This window comes from Thermobia domestica, chromosome 11 (genome assembly GCF_964235325.1).
Source record: "Thermobia domestica chromosome 11, izTheDome1.hap1.1, whole genome shotgun sequence".
Lineage (NCBI taxonomy): Eukaryota > Metazoa > Arthropoda > Insecta > Zygentoma > Lepismatidae > Thermobia > Thermobia domestica.
In genome coordinates, this window is record NC_137464.1 from 73,374,099 (window position 1) to 73,396,323 (window position 22,225).

Consider the following 22,225-nt stretch of genomic DNA (forward strand, 5'->3'; position numbering starts at 1 on the left):
TTGTAAGGATCCCGACCTTTCAGTGTGAGCACATGCTATACTTATACCACATGTGCTATGTTTACAATCATCAATACAAGCAGACGATACATATGAAGTAAACAGGAAGAGACGAAACGAACGCGGTGGGGACCGAGGAGGAACGAGCTACCCAGAAATCACCTATAAAAATAGATCCGAAGAGGACAGAAGTATTGGTTCACTACTGATTGCTTAACGTATACCTAACTACAACTTGAACCTCTGAATGCTGCCATGAGCTAAGGAGTTTATCAAACGCCGTATCCTGAAGTCGCTACAGACGACCTGGTTGCTGCCATGAGCTAAAGGGTTCCCGTGCAGAGCTTTATCCTTCCTTTACCTTACTTGTTATAAGGAAAGTTCTGATATATTATTTTCGTACATACCAACAAAGTTTTGTACTAGCTTATAAAATAAATTTGATAAAAGCTAAATCCCGAACTGTTATTGTCTCTACCCTATAGACATTAAAATACACAGCATTGGTTTTCATGGACGAACTGCTTGGTAAGAGACAGTAACGCTTTAGCACAACGCCAATGGCGCCGTGAATGTGCAACATGAACTGCTGATGACTAAAAACGTATGGTATAATCGGATGAGTCATTAGTCACCTTATTCCAAACCAAGCGCCGTGTTTATGTGTAACAGACATCCAAAAAAGCACATGATCCGCAGTGCCTCAGCCTATCCATGAAACATGGTGACGGTTTTGTGATGATGTAGGCCACAATATCCTGGATTTTAGTGAGTTCTGCGCTGATGCTTACAAATTGCGTCACAATCCGTGATTATGTCGCACTATTAGATGACAATGTTCATCAAATGTTCAAAAAATATATTGTTTCTGGGCAATGCAGCTATATTCTAGGTTGATAATACGCTCATTCACACAGCTGGAGCTGTTGCGGTGTGGTTTGTGCAATATCGGAATGAAGTTAAGTACCTTCCCTGGCCAGCTCAATCCCCATACTTGAACATAATTGAACGTCTGTGGTTTGTTTTCAATCCGGTGCAAATTTCCGCCTCCACACTCTCCTATAGAACTGAGTGATGCATCGTATGTATAATGATGTAATATGATTCACGACCCCCTATGACTCTATTCCGCGTCACATCAGAGCTATTCAAAGGGCGAAAAGATCTACCAATGCCATATCAATTTGGTGATATGTACTTTTCTCAGGACTTCAGCGTAGAAAGTTGCGTAATTCGTAATGGGATTTCGCCAAGAAAATGTTTCTTAATGGAATTTCGCTAAGAGAATGTTTCTTAATGGAATTTTGCCAAGAGAATGTCGAGGCGCAACATCTTGATCCTTAAAATAAAAATAAAATATGGCCAAAGGAAACTCTTAATACTATTAATCTTCGTTATAGTTTCGGCAATATATAATTCCATCAGACGTATCTTTATTCTGTAAGTATAAGATCCAAGGTACGAATCTCGTGGATTTTATTTCTATCGATGTGAGTTCATATGATCACGATTGCTGAGACTTGTAACACAAAAATAAGTAGTCGTGTTACAATGTACACGATCTGAAGAGTTTGACTAATACATCATTTAAATTTCCTTATTCAGAAACACTTTCGTGATGTTATCCACGACATACGTTGCTCCAAGCACACTAGGCAAAAACAAGGCAAAAGAGAATACAAAATAGACATTTGAATGGAAATTCAATAAGGCAATCGTCTTAAACAATAAAATACAAATGTGTACAGTAAAATAGTGAGCTGTTATTTAATAAGTTATGATTGGACTACAGTTAAAATTTTTAGTACTAAGCAACAGATCATTATTATCTAAATACGGAAATTATAATCACGCGTTAGTCAAAATATTAGTACAATTCTAATAAGACATAAAAACATCACTGAATACGACCCGTAGGCGTCTGTTTTCAATTAAGAGTTTATATACCGAATTTCATGTGTCGAACTTTAACGGATTTTCACATTGAGCATTTACTGAGCAAAGAATCGGAAATTTGAATATTATAAAAACTCGCTAAAATAGGTTTTCGGTTTCTTTTAATAAGGATTTCATGTGTCGAGTTTCATCTCCCTGACTTCAGGAACTCGTAAGAAAATTAAAAGAATTTGAGTTCTATTTACTTCCCATAGAATACGTATTTGTTTTTTTAATCTTATTCCCAGGTCTTGTAATAAAGAAAGTATTCTATCTAAAATTGACGTTTCTAGCTCTCTATCTCTCGCAGAAATAGGAATACAAAGTAGAAACTGGATCCAGTTGGCTAAGGATAGAAGTCAAAGGATAGCTTTTGTGAACAATATGTATGTGTGTGGTGCTTCCGCAGCTTGCTGTACCAGTCTTCATCTATGCTTACCACTATGTCTGAAAGGGTTAAACCATGAAATCAGTTAGTTCCACATGCCTCACCTACACACATAATCATTTGTAATAGAAACATGTGAGGTATAGCCACTTTGATCGGGAAAAATTATTGGTATATTATAATCTGTTGCTCACATAAGAATTGAATAAATAAATCAGTTTTGTATGAAGTGCATATTTTAAAGATTATCATTATTATCGTCACGTGTTCAGCTTAAGAGTTGCTACCATCTTACATTTTTGCTAACATTTGTTGTTGCAAATCAATAAAACCATAAAGAGGTTTCTGAATGAATGTATTCTTGTTAGACAAAGCAAATATCTATCACGCACGCAAGGTTGAGACTTCACCAGTTGATTATAAAAATAAAAATAGTTTAATTCGCGTGAACCTCTGTAATCAATAGTTTGAGAGCACAAAGATACTTGTAGATGCCGCTTAGACAGATGGTTTCAGACTATTGCAACTCAAGCCAAGAATACGTTTGTGTTAGTCTTTATGTTTAGCAGTGTACCCAATTCTGGCCGAATAATTTGTGCGCGTGGTTCCAGTTTTCATTCCCAGTCTACTTAGATAAAGGTTTGGAAACTTTAATACTAAAAGCAATAGTAATTCTGAAATATCAACTATCTTCGTCAAAATAAATTTAAATTTTTGTAACGATTTATTTGAAACAAGAGTTTGTAACAATATATTTTTTATGGCATCCCTTATTATACCCTTAACAAAGTATACATCAAAAACTACAAATGCTTCGAAATAGTTCTCAAATCTTTACGCCAGCTTTGCTTATAGTACTCTTATACGATACACAATTGTCAGTGTAGCTTTAAAATTTACTCAACATGGAAAGAGTAAATTATAAGTAACTTCATTTTAGCAATACAAGAGATGATAATAACTTTCAAGTAAAAGTATTTATCAAAATATATAATACTTTCAATAGAAATACTCATGCTTACGCAATATTTTTTCAAATGAAAGTATTTATTCAAACCTTCATGAGAGAATAATAATTTGGATAGAAATTCTATCAGCAGTTGGAGACTTAAATTGTAGGTTCCGTTTTTCATTCCACGCTGTTACACAAGAACATAAAGCAGAACACAGTGAATCAGTGGTAAATTTTTCACATGGGGATCCCTGGTATAATCCAAGTTTGTATGAGTTTGCGGTGGGCAACATTGTGTCCTGGGTTTATTTGGTGTTCTATTTCCTTCCGCATCCCACCAGTTTTCCGTAATCATTTGCGAAAAAATTTCGTTATTTGAAAGGCGTTAGTTATACAACCAACACAATAGTGATGTACTGAGGGTTGCAGAAGCGTCAGGTAAACTAGTTTCCTCTATACATTACGAAATAGTCGGCCAAAATCATCCGTTTCTAGTCCATGTACTCAATCCATGTAACTTAAATCCTTTTTGAAGCAACTTTAGTATTATAAGCAACTTCACTTTTGCCGTGATTCGATGGGATTTAGAAATCCAACGTTTATTTGCAAAAGAGATTAATCAGTTTAGTTTACATATCGTATGCACGTTACTATTAGGAATATTTTTGTCAATGGTAAAAGAGAAGTATGTGAGTCCATCGTTAAGAGCGGAAGCGGGTAAACAATAATGAACAAAATCTGCTAATTAATAATGTATTTTTCACAAATATAGTAGACTAACAAATAAATGATCTGTTTGTTTATTAGTCGACGATATTTTCGAATATTATATACCTTGTCTTTTGTACAACATTATACTAAAAAAAAAACAAAGTTTTAGACTTTCTGCTAGTGACGTAATAAAAAAAATAGATGAGGGTTTACTTCAGAGTATCAACTTCATTTTAATAAGTAGCAGGTTATTCTATAGCAACAATATTTAAGTACTGTATAAAGAAAAAATGAGGGATAACTTCCCATAAGCCTTATCCGCGCCAAACCAACTTATTAAGTAAGTGAACGAAACCAAATTTAACCTAACCTAAACTAACGTCACCTAATCTAATCTAAATAAAATTAATATAATCTAATATATTCATAAGTCATTATTGTTATGTTGAAAAACTGGCGTGGGCTAACGGAAGTTGTGTCGAAAAAACATACTTTTTTTTTCCGGAAAACTACACTTGAGAATTCACACTCACTTATTTCACTTTCTTCAGTTCAATGAAATCTACAGTATAGATTGGTATATGTCTCATCTTTGAATATTTTTTCGGTTAAATGTCAATATTGTAGAACTTTATGCCTCTAAACGCACGTTTTTGCATCAAAATGACTTAAGTTCTCATCTAATTTGTGCGAGCGGTCCCGGGTTCGATTCCTGGTAGAGACACTCGGTCAAAAAAGTGTAAAAGCTTTTTCAGGTCAGCCATCTTGAGTGAGATTTTACTGGGTTTTCTTCGTTTACACCAAATAAATGCCGGGATGGTACCTAACATACGTGTCCCAGGCCGCTTCCTTCCTTCCCTTTCCTCGGATAGTGTGAACGCCGAGGGACATATGTCTCTCATACGTGACGGACTAACATGGCCATAGATGCTGAAAGCCCAGAAATCTAATTCCTAATCCTATTTACGCTAATTTGTTTCCAAAAAAAGTAAACTGTACTTATACTGGACTAATTCTAATTCTTACATTAGCTCCTTTAACCTCGAATATACTAGACGATCCCGTTTCGATACGTTGTAGACATTAATTGTAAACATGTGAACAAAAAAATGGCGCGACAGATATGGTTGGTAGTAAGCTGTATAATCTATCTATTTCGTCAGATAAAGAAGTAAACATAGTCATTTAAGTACTGATGCAAAATCCACAAAGAAACTGCAGTGACACTAAAGAATTGGCAATAGAAGGATATACTTGTAGAAATGTTTCGTGGGAAACTGGTATAGCCCATGATGCGCTATTTTCTTTCCATTGGCTACGCATGACAGAAAACAGTCTAATGGTGGAAAGGGGAAAGAAACAATCGTTGCAGTGCTCAAGCATAGAAATGAACACCAGATAAAGATAAATAAACTGATCTCCAAATATGCAAGTTATTATTATTAAACTTTCTTTTTATACTTATAGTATATCTTTCTTTCAAATCTTGAAATTGGACTTCTTCAACCCTTTTTCATCGGCATGTATTGTTGGACTTTATGTCTATAATCAGCGAGCTCTCTCTCGGGAGGCACGATATTCATCCATGATTGCTTGCTTGATGTTACTGGTTTTTTAAAACTTATTTTCGATGCTTCGAAAAATATGAAATGAGGGTTTTATTTTAACGTCCTATGATTATACCCTTTACGCTAATACGGATATAAATGAAAGTGAATAACTGTGAAATTATTTTTGGTGCTCTCTCTCACCGGAAATCGAACCCAGGATCACGTTCACCAAAGGCGCACGCGCTAGCTATTAGGCCAGAAGGGAGGGCATTCGATGCTTCTACAAATGTCACTGAAACGCAATGCGAACATCAGACCAAATCAAAGAAAAACATTTCAGTCTTTACATTATACGCTAGTGGTTTGTTAAAAAATGTTCTGTCTTAGCGACTAGAATTTTACGTTCAACAGTAAACAATTAAACGACATTAGCAGTGAAATCCTTAGTAAAAAAAAAAAAAAAGACGCACTCTCGTGTTCGAGTGGCAAACGGTCTCTGTTACGAACCCCGGTAGGAGTGCTTGTATCGAATACAACCCTGAGTTGTTGTTCTGCTTCCATTTTAAAGACTAGCTTTGTCTCATATAGTCTTAATGCTAAAGGAGACGTTAATCTAACTAACGTAAATCTTAAAATCTTATAGGCGAAATATGTGGTGAGGAATGGCATGTAATGTGAGGATTAATCTTGCATGATTTTGTGGGCACACTCTAACTGCTTTTGTCGTGGTTAATAGTATATTCTGTCCTTCATAACCTAAGGATGTAACAAAAACACACGAGGAAAAGAAAAGCGTGTAATGCCTTTAAGACCAACGAAAAAACTACCTATTTTTTTAAAAAAATAATATACTGAATAACAATTAAAATATGCCCATACAACTACCATTAAGTAAAACTTATGTGCATTATAGAAAATGTCAGTTTGGAAAATATTCAGGTGGATACTGTATTGTTTCGGGGATATATCCTGTTTAATGTTTCACCAGAGAATAAAATTCCGTCTACCTTATTAATATCAGTGAGTTTTTCAGTGTGCTGAATTTCTCACTTACAAATGACGACGATGGTGATAATCTAAGAAATATAACAACGTAACTCTATCCTCAATAAGAAAAGTTTTTTATTTTAATTTAATTTCGTATCTCTTAGTAATTTAATACATTTTGAGGAGTGGAAGAAGATACATTGTGCTCAACTGTTAGTATTATAGTTGGAGGAAGATATATATGACCACACCAACAACTGACATCCGCCTTATCTCCATTCGCATTCAACTCACGGTGTGAGGACCAATGGAACACAGACCTCCATAAAAAAAAAAGAACGACATAACTTTCTTGGTTACTTTTATAGTAAGGATTCAAAAAAACAAAGAAAGAAAGAGAAAGAATTAAATAAGAATCTGAAGTACGGTTAGTTCAGTTTAAGTGAAAAGTAAAAGTGATAGAGTGCTTATCTATGGCCATGTTAACCAGTCATGTATGAGGGATGACGTTCCTCGGCGATCACATTATCCTAGGAATGGGAAGGAAAGAAGGAAGGTACCATCCCGGTTTTGTCTGGTGTGAGTGAGGAAAATGCAGAAAAACCTCACTCAGTATGGCTCGCCTGAAGAAGCTTTTACACTTTCTCGACCGAGTGTTCTCAAGGGGAGATGTGTCTTTAAGTGAACATTTCCTATAGTTTTCTCAGGGTTTTCCTAATTTTACTATATTCATTCTACCAATTGATCCACATTCATTTACTTTTAGTACTCACGCTTTGTACTTTATTTTTATATTATCATCATATGTGGCTTGTAGAAGTAGAGCCGTGTCAGTCCTAAAAATCCTTTTCTTGTAGATTATAGTACAGAGTAATTGTCCAAAACATATGCGATCACTGTTTATAACACCATAAGATTTATGCGTATCAATATAATGCAACGATATCTTGTATTATTTTGTATTTTCAGTATAATTTTAAACATGTTTTCTTATATTTCCGGGCAATGTACGATTTTAAAATATGCACTAAACAGTTTGAAGAAGAAGAAGAATATAATACGAAAAAGAAGAGAATCGAAATTGATTCTGATATAATAATTTGATGAGTTTTTGTCTTCAGGTTGTCATAGCAACGTTTTTAAAATAAACGATATAATTCAGGAACCATCATATAAAAGTATGTATGCATAATCATAAATGTGTATTTTTATTTCAATAATTGTGTGCCACAATAAAAGCATGGAAAGATAAATGTCATATATGCAGTTTTAAGTGATTTTAGTGATATAATATAGCTATAAATATGACTGAGGACCTGTATATAACAAGTTATGTTATAATAAATTTTGGTGGTTGCCTCCAAGGACCTTTTAGGGGATTCGTCGAAGTAAAGTAGGCATTCTCCTAAATAATAAATTCTATGTGTGCAGATTGACTTTAAGGTTACATGGTGATTTTATTAAAACGGAGTATACATAATTAAGGAGTGGCACAAAAATTTTCAAAACTATCAAAATGAGCCGTACTGACGTTGGAAATGCAACAGAATCAAATTGTAACAGGGAAATGAATTTTTCTGACCTAGTCGATCTCATTAAACAATTAAAGCAAGATTTGGGTGATCGAATGGATCAACAAACGGAACGAATGAACCAACTTAATAGTGAAATCGATCAGCAGTTTGGACAATTAAGGCAAGATCTTGGTGAAAAAATGGAACAAATGAATCAGCACATGGAACAGATTATACGTAGGTTTACTGAAGAAATGTCATCACAGGTTACCATGAATGCTTTAAATGAACCTGAACCTTCCATAGAAACAACAGAAAATGCAGATCCTGAATTTACATTGATGAAATTTACTGAGTTTTCGCAAAAACATAATGCGGTGTTGGTTGGATCGGATTATCCCAACTTCTCTCTTCATTCTAATGTTTTTGATTGCCTTACTGATACTGCGTGTAATGAAGATTTTGGTATGTATCAATGTGCGAAAAGTTATGATCATCTTCGTCTAGTGAATCCTATTGACTGCTTGTATTCACGATATATTCAATATGATATTAATCCGGAGATGAAGTAGTGGTGATAGAAACGTTCAATGATATGTACACGATATTGGTTCATGTAGCAGGAAGAAAGTTGATTCCAGTATTCGTGAAATTCAGAAAGAAAACGTGTGTTTCCACCAATGCTTGTAGTGATCATTCGATTAAGTTAGAGCTATTGAAATGTTCATTCAACGAAAAGACCAAAATAATAGTAGTGAACAATCCGATGATGCTTTTACAGAACGTGATGCAGTACGCTGATTTCAACCATCTAGGTATGACATTGCAAAATTTTGAAAATCCATCAATGGTGCAATACAGTACTAACTTGAATCAAACTAACCTTAATCGAAACATTCATGTGAGATTAAAGTGTGATCCCAATGTGAAAAGTAATGTTAAATCATGTGTACAGGTAATATAACCGAACCTAATTACAAAAGAAACAGAAATCATGGTAGGACAGACTACTGTGGATATCGTGTAAAGGACAAGTACAGATCCGTTAGGAGACACGACATTTTCCCACCAGTAAAACGAATGAGAACTGAACCTAATTCTACCATTAAGATAAACAAACCTAACCTTATTAGTAACAGTAATAGTAATCGCGTAACCGAACCTAGTCTTGGTAGCAACAGTAATAGTAATCGTACTTATTAGATCTAAGAAGCATGTACTCATTAGATCTAATTTCCCTCGAATTGGATTTCATAGAAATTTCATAGATGGTACAAATTCTCAAAATAAGAAACAAAGAACTATAGAAGTAAGTAACGTGCAACACTGTATTCCGATTTGTGACTTTCAATGCAACATGAACGAATTCATTGGTCATGTAACTTAAGCTAAAGTTACAATGTCCAAAAAACCGTATTCAATTGACTTGGCTTTATTTCGTTAGAAATATCATTATGATTTTATTTGTTATTCGTACCTTATTTTGAATTCTATAAAGATAATTCAATGAATCAACAGATGGAACAATTCGTACATTTGTGTTCTTGATAAGAAGTTAATTATTATGTTATGTTTTAAATATTGTCAATATTTTCATTTTAATTTATAATTTACTAGCAGCGTTCACCCCGCTTCGCTGGGGTCACCCCGGAACGCAATAAACCTTGTTAATTAGATAATTTTTACTTTTTCGCTTTCAAGTGATATGATAAAAACCATAGTAGATTGCAGTAAATGTTAACATTATATCGCCTGTCATTTATGTTAACCCGCCGAGTGACACGGTCATGCGGGTTGCATATAAATACGTTTATTTTTACCTATGATGAACTAACAAAGGATTTGTACGTTATGGACACTTGAATGGTCAATTATCTCAAGACACTGGTAATTGAAAATTAAAGTGATATGATAAAAACCATCTAGGGTCCAAATCCTAATAACCCCCCAAAAATGAAAGAAATTGGTTCAGCCGTATTAGCGTGATGAGGGAACAAAGGATTTGTGCGTTCTCTTTTATATATAAGATTGAATATATCCTATACTTGATCCTTCCTCATTCAAAGAACAATCATGTAAATATCATAAATACATCTTTTCAAAACATTTTTCATTATGCCTAAGTAAATAATTATTAACTTGTAACGGACATTTGAATGGACCCGAAAAGGACTTAAAATTAAATAACTTGAAAATCGAATTTCGAATGTACCTTATCGTTGTTGAAATGTATAAATAAATGAAGTCAATGATAAAACTTAAGATAAATATGATAATAATATTGTTATAAAATTAAATATGATATATATTTATATGAATTGTAATTTTCATATATACGAGGTGCATTCGAAAACTTGAATGATTAATATATGTATTACTTAACGGTCCAGGATCCTTTTCTTTTATTTGAAAATCCAATAAAAGAAAGCCCTCTAGTTCGGGCGACATGATGCAACGATATCTTGTATTATCTTGTATTTTCAGTTTAATTTTAAATATTTTTTCTTATATTTCCGGGCAATGTACGATTTTAAAATATGCACTAAACAGTTTGAAGAAGAAGAAGAAAATACGAAAAAGAAGAGAATCGAAATTGATTCTGATATAATAATTTGATGAGTTTTTGTCTTAAGATTGTCATAACAACGTTTTTTAAATAAACGATATAATTCAGGAACCATCATATAAAAGTATGTGTGCATAATCATAAAGGCGTATTTTTATTTCAATAATTGTGTGCCACAATAAAAACACGGAAAGATAAATGTCATATATACAGTTTTAAGTGATTTTAGTGATATAATACAGCTATAAATATGACTGAGGACCTGTATATAACAAGTTATGTTATAATAACGTTCAAGGATAGTAGTGTGGGTTGAAAGGAATTGATAATTATTACTATTAAGTGTCACCAAATATCTCAAACAGGAAGAATTGGCTCCTATTGATTTACCCATACATGTGGCTATCTTGGTTTGGAAATCAAATATTAAATGAAAGATTGTTTTGCAGAAATTGAGAGCGTGCAAATATTAATACATCATGTTCCAAAATTCAATATCTAAAAGTAGGTTAACATAGGGAAATGAAACATCTAGATAAACGTAAAAATAATACCAACGACCTCATTTAGTAAGTCTTCAAATTTTTCATTTTCTCAATCCTTTTCTCTTATAAAAGAAACAGTTTAACAAAGAATAATAGTCCATAATCCAGTATCGAATTAGGAAAAAAAAAGAATTCGATAAAATAATAATAATGACATCACTGTAGCCAGGTGTTGCATAGATGGGATCCATGTATAGGACAGAATATGAACTCCCGTGATAAGCCAAAGGCATACTATAAATAAAGTAATCCAATACTAATCAACAACAATACAAAACTCTGAATCACTAATAGAAAGGAAAAGAAAAATATATATTTCAAAAAAAGCCAATGAAGACCAGCAACATGCTATCGGTGTGCTGACCGGTCTGGTTCTCGCTAGTTTCCATGGTAATATCCGCGTACAATGTTGCAACATTTTGCATTGCAATGTAAACAACAAGTCGAGTTAACTTAAACACATCAACGGTAATAATAATAATAATGTGTTTAAGTGCTTAAAGGACATTTCGTTTGATTTATTTAATGTATCTTCGTGTAATGATCAATAAAGGGGAACATTTTATGGATTGCATAAAATAAATAATAGCTATGTACTTACTTCCGGGGTAGGAGCGGCAAGTGTTGCCCAAATAGCCAGAACTTGCGCTCACCAAACCATTTCTCCATATTCCATGTGGCCAGGCTGGTCAATATAACACTCACTCCCGAACACAAGCAACGGACGGAATGAAGCAAAAACACATTTCTACAAGCCTAGGTCAGACATGCGCTCTCATTACTACTAGTAGTGGTTTCTCCTTAAAAGCTCTCCCACCACTCTTATTTTTTTCCTTTCCTTGTTTTTCGCTGAAGATAGAAATCACAAAATGAGTCACACTCTTAGAGGAGCAAAATCAAAGGATTGAAGGCTAAGACTGATGGAAATACACAAATGCAATTAACAAATACAGTTAGATGTTTTAATTTGTACTCATTTTTAAATTGTTTTCTTGTTATTTTAAATTGATTGCTTAATACTTTGTTTTTCTGTTCTTTCAATATCAAGACTGTTTCTAGGAGTCTTCTCGTTGTTAAATGTTACACTTTCTTGCCTTTGATGCGGAATCCCAGATTCAATTTCTGGTTAGAGAACGTTTGATTCTTATCCTACATTAAAGTGTAACTTCACATCTCATATAGCACCAGTGCAGGAAGGAAACAATCTACAAATAAATTAATTTAATCTTTGCTGCTGGAGCCCAAATTCGACCTACGACAATAGCATACGTAAGGAGGGGTTTCAGGGTTTAAACCCCCCTTGAGCAAGGTATAAAGAGAAAATAATCATTTACTATACTAAGATAATTATATACGCAAATTGCTCTTGTCCTAAAAGGAAATGAACTTGAAATTTTAAACTCCCTTGTCGAAATCTTGCCTTCACCACTGGTTCAGGGTATGATTGTATGAGATTCTAGTACAACGTTAAACTGTAACGTTGTACTATTTTAGTCCTGAAAAGAGGCGTTAAAATCCAAATAAATAAATGAGAGACCCGGATTCCATTTCTGGCGGAGCTCATGTGGTTCGGATCCCACTATAAATTGTAGTTCCACGTCTCATATAGCCTTGCTGCTGAACGGAACTCTTAAACTCAAAATCAAATTAAATAAAAAAATAATTAATAATATGATAGTTCAGTGAATTTGTGCTACAAAACATCATGTCTGTGGGTTTTTACGTTTCGTTCCTCATGCTCATTTCCCCAATTGTTTCATAATCGTTCGTTTTCTTATCAGTCTTTTTTAATCAACAGGACATAACTAGGGACATAAAACTGAAAAATTTGATTTCATTTAATTTTCAGAAACAATTAATTTTCTATTTATGGTTCAATAATATTTTCGAAGCACAAACAATTATTGCAGTGAGTCATAAATATATATCGGATTTTTTTATGCAAATGCATATTTTGTTTGCTTATATGCATCTCTGTTAATCTTGGAAGAGGTTTCTAACAACAATAATATAGCTCGAATTTAAAGTTTTATAGTGCATATGAATGCATATATCTCAAAGGTTAGAGCATATATTAGTGCTTAAGAGTATATTCAGCATATTCTGTAATTTTGTTGTGGACAAACACCGTGTTCGTGGGTTTTCTCGGGGTTCTCCCGTTTCCTCACACTTTCTTCATTTCACCATTTCACTCATCTCTCATCATCACCGTCTCCTTTAGCCTCACCGGCATAACCGTGGGTCGTAAAACTTAAATATTTCATTTCATTGCATATTCTGTAATTTTATTTAAGATGTATGCTTATAGCATGGAATAAATCGTTTTAGTTCGTATTTTCAATGTATGTACATTCCTATGCAACAGAACGGCTTTTTCCATGGGAGGATGGAAGAATACCTAGTTTATGGAGGACTAATAACGCTAGCAACCGATCAGCAGAGCAAAGACACTTACAATTATTAAGCCGTTAAGAGGTATCTGATATACTGTAATGATAAAGACAATGTAATATCCTGTCGAGATCAATTCAGAAACAAGAGACGCGAAGAATACTGTATTCTAAGTGAATTCTTAGCTCTAGTTGATGAAGTTCAGCACAAGCTCCAGTCAGTTCCTGGTAAATTCGGGCGCGCTGTGGAAAATAAATTGACGGATATTATTGTCAAAAACTCCGACTGCCAAAAGCAATTGAGGCCATGGGAAATACCTTCAAAGGTTAAACTTCAACTTGCCAGAAAATAAAGATACTAAACTTGCTCCTCTCTATAAATACATCGTCTAATAACATCTATTGATGTTGACAGGTCATTTTCTGGCTACAAATGGAACAAACTTACACCAAAAAATGAAGAGAAACGTCTTATGATATACTGTAAGACTAATTATGGGAAAGAGTAAATCCTTAAAAACGAAAACGTTTTTTTTTTTTTTTTTTTTTTGTACAGTGGAAACGTGTTTTTGAGGCTCGTATCATTTCGTGTAAAGTAAATGCCCTCTAAAACACGCATGTTTTAAGAAAATTGGAGTATATAAACTGTAACTTTCATTTAAAAAAAATAAATAAAAATAAATTCAGGAGAGAAGTCCCTGAAAGGTTAATTATACTTTCGATGTTATATTTCACTTATAAAACTTTGCTACAACTTAACTATATGTATAAAAATATTCTCTTTCATCTCATTGTTAGTGCATATTAAGTACATATTTTAAGACATTTAATAGCATAGTTACATACATATTTCATGAATTTTAAGTGCATAAAACTCCCATGTCTAGTCATGAATAATGGAAATTGGAATTCCATTCAAATCGCACTTTGTTCTCTGCTTAATCATTTCACAGAAATAAGTGTAAGTTTAATCTACATAAGGCTCCACCAGATTTAAGATGTTTGAGCACTTTTGTCCGTCTGAACAACGAAGTGTTTATTATTATTATTATTATTATTATTATTATTATTATTATTATTATTATTATTATTATTATTATTATTATTATTATTATTATTAGTTTTTGATGAGAACGTCAACATCGAGGCCATTTGTCCCCGTCATGATCAACAAAATTGCACAAACACAGACTGCCATAAACAAACCGAACCCAACAAAAATCATCCCATCTCCGTCTCATTATAACATGTTTCATTATAACATGTTTATCCTGGTCCCCAGCTGCCAGATCCTCATTATCCTACATTACAATGAGTGCAATAACCAGGGTGCATTACAATGGAAATGAGATTGGCATTTTGGCACTTCAAGGGAGTGTCACTTACACCCCTAAATGTTGTTTGACCGGTACTTCGAGCGAGGGTAATGAAACATGTATAAAGTAAGTTCGATCACATGACAAGGAGCTGTTAACTATCGAACGAAAAACACGCTAAATCACAAAGCGTGTTTGCACGATACCATATACCGAAAGACGTGTTTAATGATGATTTTGCTTTATAATGTCATGATTTTCAACTACATTTGTTATCATGGAGTTACTTTTTTAACTTTCTTTTTCGGTTGAAAATGTATCGTATGAAGCTTAAGGGAAAAATTAAATTAAATGCAACCATGTTTTTCTACTAAAGATAATAATGGGAAACAAGCTTTTTAAGGATTAAGATATATTTTAGTTTATCATTTTTAATTATCACATATACGAGAAGAAGTCAAAAAGTTCCCGAAATTTCGTTGTTACTATTTATTACTACAATAAAGATACGCATTCACTTTATCGCCTTTAAAATAGGCTCCTTAAAAACACACACACTTTTTCCACCGCTTCTACCTACCATGGCTGGAAACAACGCTGAAAATCCTGTTTTGGTATGTTCCTAAGTTCAGCCATCGTGTTGGTTTGGATGTCTTCTACGGTTGCAAAACAGTTACCTTTAAGAGTCTTCATCCCGGCGAAATTAAAATACCGCTAATTTTACAGTAATTATGTGATATCTTCAAATAGATAAAAGATAATTGAAATATGGAACAAGAGTGCCCTAGACAATATTATTTTGCGTGAGGTACCGTTATCATAAGCCACCTAGTGGCTTTCCGTTTTCAGCTGTTTAGAAACGCGAAAATAAATGCCGATTTTCTAAATGGCTGGAAATGGAAAGCAGATAAGTGAGTCGTGATAACGGTTTCTCATGTAAAATGATATTGTCTAGGGCACTCTTGTTCCACATTTCGATTATCTTTTATCTATTTGAAGATATCACATAATTACTGTAAAATTAGCAGTTTTTTAATTTCGCCGGGATGAAGACTCTTAAGGCCCTTTTTGATCTTGGGGAAGAGACAAAAATCAGTTGATTTAGCACCAGAAACAACGAAATTCCGGCAAATTTTTGACTGCTTCTTCTATACATAATTACTTTGCTTTATTTTATGAACGGAAGGGTATACAGTATGTCTTTATATTATGTAGGAGGCACATTTCTTTCGAAAAAGTTTTAAGTTAATGTATGCGAATTACAGTCTTGGGAAGTAACGTAACGCAAATAACCCGTTACTTTTTAGGTAGCGTTTCCTAGTAACGCGTTACATTTTTTCCAAACTAACTGTAACAGTAACGCGTTACAAATTTTTAAGTAACGTACCTAGTTTGCGTTACTTTTTTCGCATTACATTTCGAATGAGTAACTATAATATATGTATATTTTTATGTTTCTTTCCTTAAGTGAATTTCTCAGAATGAAACAATGGAGCATGAACTGCGTATGTCAGTGACTCACAGTCACAGACACACAGAGAAACAGATAAGTTCGTAGTGCCACTTGATGTTTTTGGAAGATGAGGACAGCCTAAGAGAAATCACGTGTACTGATTGCAAGAAAATGGAAGATTTTGTCCTAGATTTTAACAGCTCCAAATCAATACATTCAGTGAGTGAACTAGGAGTGCAATGATACCGGTAGTCTATTTTACTTTGATTGGTGTTGTTTTTATAAAGATGGAGAACGAAAATATTTTACCGTTCGAACATTTAAAAGAATACTTTTTTTCTTAAGAGCTGAGGATGATGGTGGGCAGAATTTAAAAGTAAAGTGTCTGAAGTGCCCCAGCGGAAAATATTTATCAACAACTAGCGTGCCATAATTAACAATATGCAGTAAGGGGTTAATATGGATAAACTGTGTTCTGATGATCAGGCCTACTTTATTACTAGAAAATAGTTTGCTGATGGTATGTAATATTGGAGTTCTTTCAGATCAGTTTGCTTATCCTAGAGTCCCGTTCATTATAGAGTTTGAAACTAGCTTTAAAAAGCATGTATCGATTTTAGAGTTACTGGCAAATTTTATTCACCCACAGTTCATGTGTTCTCACTTTATTAGTTGTAGTGTATTGTTTCTCTATATTCTGTATTTTTAATTTTACATAACAACATTGTTATTATCATATAATTAGTTTAGCAGAATAATAATAAGCAACCATTTTTTCTAACGCATAGGGATGAGCACGATTCGAGTTCCGCCGATTCAGCTTTTCGCGTCGAGTTTCGAGTCCAGTCAAGTTTCATAAATGGCTCGTTCGTTTCAACTCGCCTTGAAATCATGGCCTGATTACACTGGAAAGCGAAAGCCATGAGAAATGTAAGCTAAGTAGTAATATGGAATACTTTTAGTGTTACTCACGAGAAAGAACACTGCTCGCATCTCGTCTCGTCTCGATAGCGAGACTACAAGAGATTTTTTTATAACAAGCTCAGTCGGCTCGGCTCAACTGAGAAGATGGCTTGAGCGGGCTCCCTTGGGGTGAACCATCGGCTCGAGCTAGCTTGGTTGGGATGAGCCAACTGCTCGGTTCGGTTCAACTGAGCCGAGGGCTCTAGCCGAGTCGGTTGGGTGAGCTGTTGGCTCGGCTCACTTTTCGGTTCGGGTCGATAGTGAATGAGCTGTGAGCCGAGCTGCTCGAGTCGTTGACAATTCTAAAATCGGACCGAGCAGTTTTGAAGATATTTGACCAGTGCCCTATAAGTTTTGACAGTGTTTGGCTCGACCCCGAATACTCAACGTAGGCCCTCAACCCAAATTCATAAGCTCGTGAACAATCTCCTTGACTCATAGACTTTACGACTACCGAGGTTGGGTTGAGTTGATTTTAGTTTAGCGTCCCTTTCAGCAGCGAGGCTATATGAGACGTGGACCTACTGATTAACGTGGAATCCGAACCACATGAGCTCCCGCCGGGAATCGAACCCGGGTCTCCCACGCCAAAGGCGCGTATGCTAACCGCTTAGCCACGAGGAGCTCAACTACCGAGGTTGGCAATCAACTAGTTTTTTAGTATTCAAATACAAACCGCCTATCTTCCATGTTTATATACAACGTTGTTATAATTATTATTTTTAATAATAATAATATAAGTTATTGTAGTAGTAGTGTCATTTGATAATAATTATATTGTCTATGTAATATACTTGAAGAGAGTACTCGAAACTACACACCGGATTTGGCTCGACTCGACTCGAAACTCGACCCCAAGTCGAGTCGAGTTGGAGGAAACTTTTCGAGCCGAGTTCTCGGGTCGAGCTCAAAGATGTCTGTTTCTAGTCGAATCGAGTTTCAAAGAAAACTTGCTTGAACTCGCTCGTGCCCATCCCTACGAGTAACGCAGTATGGCATTTTATCAATGTTCTAACATTATATGAAAGTGTTCATATATCAAGTAAAAATGTGTCCTTGCATTTACATAAAGCGATTCAGAACGTGCAATAATAATAATAATAATAATAATAATAATAATAATAATAATAATAATAATAATAATAATAATAATAATAATAACGGTAGTAATAGTAGTATGGAAAATTGAAGTAATATTTTTTTTACCACATATTTAAAGTTTCGGACCTAAAAGTAACGCATTAGTAACGCGTTACTTTCGAAGTAAAGTAACAGTTACTTTTTTGGGGCAAGTAACGCGTTACTAACGCGTTACATTTTAAGAGAAAGTAAAGTAACTTATAACGCGTTACATTTTCACAAGTAACTTACCCAACACTGGCAAATTATACAGTTCTAACTACTACTTTTCTTCGTTTTCCTCCTCTCCTTATAATAATAATAATTATTATTATTCTCTTGCCTCTCTGATCCAGCAACTAGCACGCATGCCTTTGGTAAACGGGCTCCTGGGTTCGATTCCTAGTGGGAAAGCCTTGAAAACTTAGAACAGATTACTATGATTCGTATTACACTCTAAACTGTAGATCTAAGTCTCGGTCTGGGTACAAAACCGCGCGGTGACAACCTCGCGGACAAAAACCTCGCCAGCCAAAATCTCGCCATTCCAAAACCTCGCGGGCCAAAATCTCACCGGGCCAAAACCTCGCGTCGTCCCAAAATCTCGTCATACCGTAAATCTCGTCTGGCCAAAACCTCGCGGTCCTGATTTCGGGACACATGATCTCGCCTGGTCTAAACTACGTGGGACGTAATCTCGCCTAAGAAGAAATGTCGTCAGTATAAAACGTCGTCAGGACGATTTCTTCGATGTAGAATGCTCTACATATTGCTATTTGTATATATTTTGTAATAACACATAATCGCATTAAAATAATGAGAAGAAAATTTGAAAATCTATCTTATATAAAAATGAAAATGACTATGTTGTGACATCATACCTCTTGACCACTCGACCGATCTCGATTAAATTTTCAACATAGATGAGGTTCGGGCCTGGGATGTATTTTATAATTTCACTTTGACAACACGACGAAGGGGAGGGAAAGGTATATAAAAATAAATAAAACGTAATAACTCTTGAACCACGAGACCAATTTCAATCTTATTTGCCACACAGATCAGGTTAGAGCCTGGGATGGTTTTTATCATTTCACTTTGACGCGAAGAGAAGGGGGAGACATAGAAATACATAAAAATGAAAGCTGTATTTGTGACTTAATAACTCTTTTTCTGTATTTGTGGGCAGAAAGAAGACCAAGGATAGAATATCTAGACGTAGTTACGAAGAAGAGGCCTTATCAAAGTATAAAAGAGCTCTCCCAAGCGAGAGAAAAGTTTTAAAATTTCGATGTTGCCCACCAACCTATGGTTGAGTTTAACAAGAAAAAGAAGAATATAGCTATAATAAGTGAAAGGACAAGGATTGATAACATCTCGGTATTCATGGTAATATCACGTGGCATAATCAGTAAGAACGCCAGGAACTTTTACTTAGTGGGATGTTCAAAATAAAAGAGAGTCTGCACCCAGAATAATGATTGACATTTTTACAGAAACTCAAAGAGTACAATATTTTTACACCCAGGGGTGTGTGTAAGGAAATTTGGGGGAGTGTTAGGGTTATTGGGGTGTGCAGAATACTCTCTGAACATAATATCTATTTTTACAACAGAAGTTGTAAACACACAAAAAATAAAGGAACTGCTGCAGCATTAAATTCAGAAAATATTTGTTTATGCCCGGAAGCTAAATACAAACTATTCATTTACTTGTTAAAGAGAGGCCATACCCTCCCTTGTGGAGTCCATGGATGTACCTGTATTGCAATAAGTTGTTGTGTGCACTTGAGTAGCAGAGTAGTAGAGAAATCTTAACGGTACCATAGCCACTTGGTCGGAGGCCTCAGAAGCATTGGGCCACGCGAGCAGAAAGGCATGTGTCAATTACATGTATTAGGAGCAAAATTTAGTCATAAGGAGCACAACACACTTGTTTACTCTGGGGTCTAATATGCTGTTAAAACGGCACTGGAGAGTAAATTAGACTGGAGAGTAGAGTAGAAACCAGAGATGGGCATTTTTGATAACCCTCACTCACCCTCACCCTCAATTGACTCCCTGACCCTCACCCTCAGCCACCCTCACCCTCAGCCACCCTCACCCTCAGTTGACTCCCTCACAGTCACCCTCATCCACCCTCACCCTCAGTTGACTTCTTCACCCTCACCCTCAGCCACCCTCACCCTCAGTTGACTACCTTACCCTCACCCTCAGCCACCCTCACCCTCATTTGATTCCCTCATATTCGCCCTCAGCCACCCTCACCCTCAGTCCACTCCTTCACCCTCACCCTCAGCCACCCTCACCCTCAATCGACACTTTCACCCTCACCCTCAGCCACCCTCACCCTCAATCGACACCTTCACCCTCACCCTCAGCCACCCTCACCCTCAATCGACTCCATCACCCTCACCCTCAGCCACCCTCACCCTCAGTTGATTCCCTCATACTCGCCCTCAGACACCCTCACCCTCAATCGAATTTCTCACCCTCACCCTCAATCGACTCACTCACCCTCACCCTCAGACACCCTCACCCTCAATCGTCTCCCTCACACACACCCTCAGCCACCCTCACCCTCAATCGACTTCCTCACCCTCAGACACCCTCACCCTCAACCGACTCCCTCAGGCACCCTCACCCTCAATCGACTCCCTCACCCTCATCCACCCTCACCCTCAATCGATTCCCTCACCCTCACTCGACTTCCTCACCCTCAGCCACCCTCTATCAACTCCCTCACACAGTTCTTTCATGTACTAAATAAACAATAAGTAAGGGTTAATATGATTCTGATTCAAGTGATTGAAATTTATATATTGTAATATACGTAGATATACATTATATCTACAGTATATTATTATTTATATTTCATATACTTTGCACTGGGATCGCTCGCACTCGGGTTCACCAAGACAAGAAAGAATATCAAAGGGTCACTGACATAAGCTCACTGGATATAAACTCACTATTAATAATATAATTATATTATAAGATAATTCATGCAATAAAGAATACAATAATGATAACTAAATACATTTATAGGTTAACTAATTTAATTGCAAAGGAAAATAAAACTGAAAAACAAAATATTTAAAAAAACAACTGAAAAATGGCAAACAGAAAATATGACAAAAATGAAAACCAGATTTTGAATGTTAATATGAAGTAGATTTTGAATATTAAAAAATAAATTGAAAACGGATTTGGACAAACAAAAGAGTACTAATTCCTTTTACTGAAGAAAGTAATCAAACCCCCTCCTCTATGCTGAAACTTTCGGTGCAGGAAATTTTGCAGCACAGAAATATTGGTGAAAGGGTGTCTCCTTATTATGTTTTTTTTTTTTACTATGGCTGAAATCAACTCAGAAATATTTCATTTTTCTTTAGAAAGAAATGAAATGAAATCTTTTAAGTTTTACGTCCCACGATTATGCCGGTTAGACTAAAGAAGACGGATGAATAACGAATGAAATGGTGGAATGAAGAAAGTGGGAGAACCCCGAGGATACCCACGCACAAGGTAGTTGTCCACCACAAGGTTTACTTGGCGGGGACTGGGATGGAACCCGGGACCCAAGCACCAGAGGTGAAAATCTTCCACTGTGCTACCGCTCTCCCCCTTTTTAGCAAAACGTATGATGGGTATGAAGAGGTATTAAAATCTAGACTTTGACTAGTAGTAGGCCTAATTCAGTAGAAAATAGAGCTACTAATGCTATATATCAGTTATCAGATAGAATAAAATAATAAGGATGTTGCAGGGTTTAATGTGTTAAACGTGAGTTGACTTTGAGGAACTTGTAATAAAATGCTCCAGATATTTAAATCT

General features: G+C 35.4%; 1 protein-coding gene across 1 annotated transcript in view; it reads right to left on the reverse strand.

Moving 5' to 3' along the window:
• Positions 1 to 11,865, reverse strand: part of LOC145664174 (cyclin-dependent kinase-like 4) — a 345,081-nt gene extending 333,216 nt beyond the window's left edge. The window contains exon 1 of the mRNA XM_081730596.1: positions 11,750 to 11,865. Within this exon, the coding sequence (XP_081586722.1) occupies positions 11,750 to 11,817 (68 nt within the window). The 5' untranslated portion in view covers positions 11,818 to 11,865. The remainder of the gene's footprint in view (positions 1 to 11,749) is intronic.
• Positions 11,866 to 22,225: the final 10,360 nt, after the last annotated feature.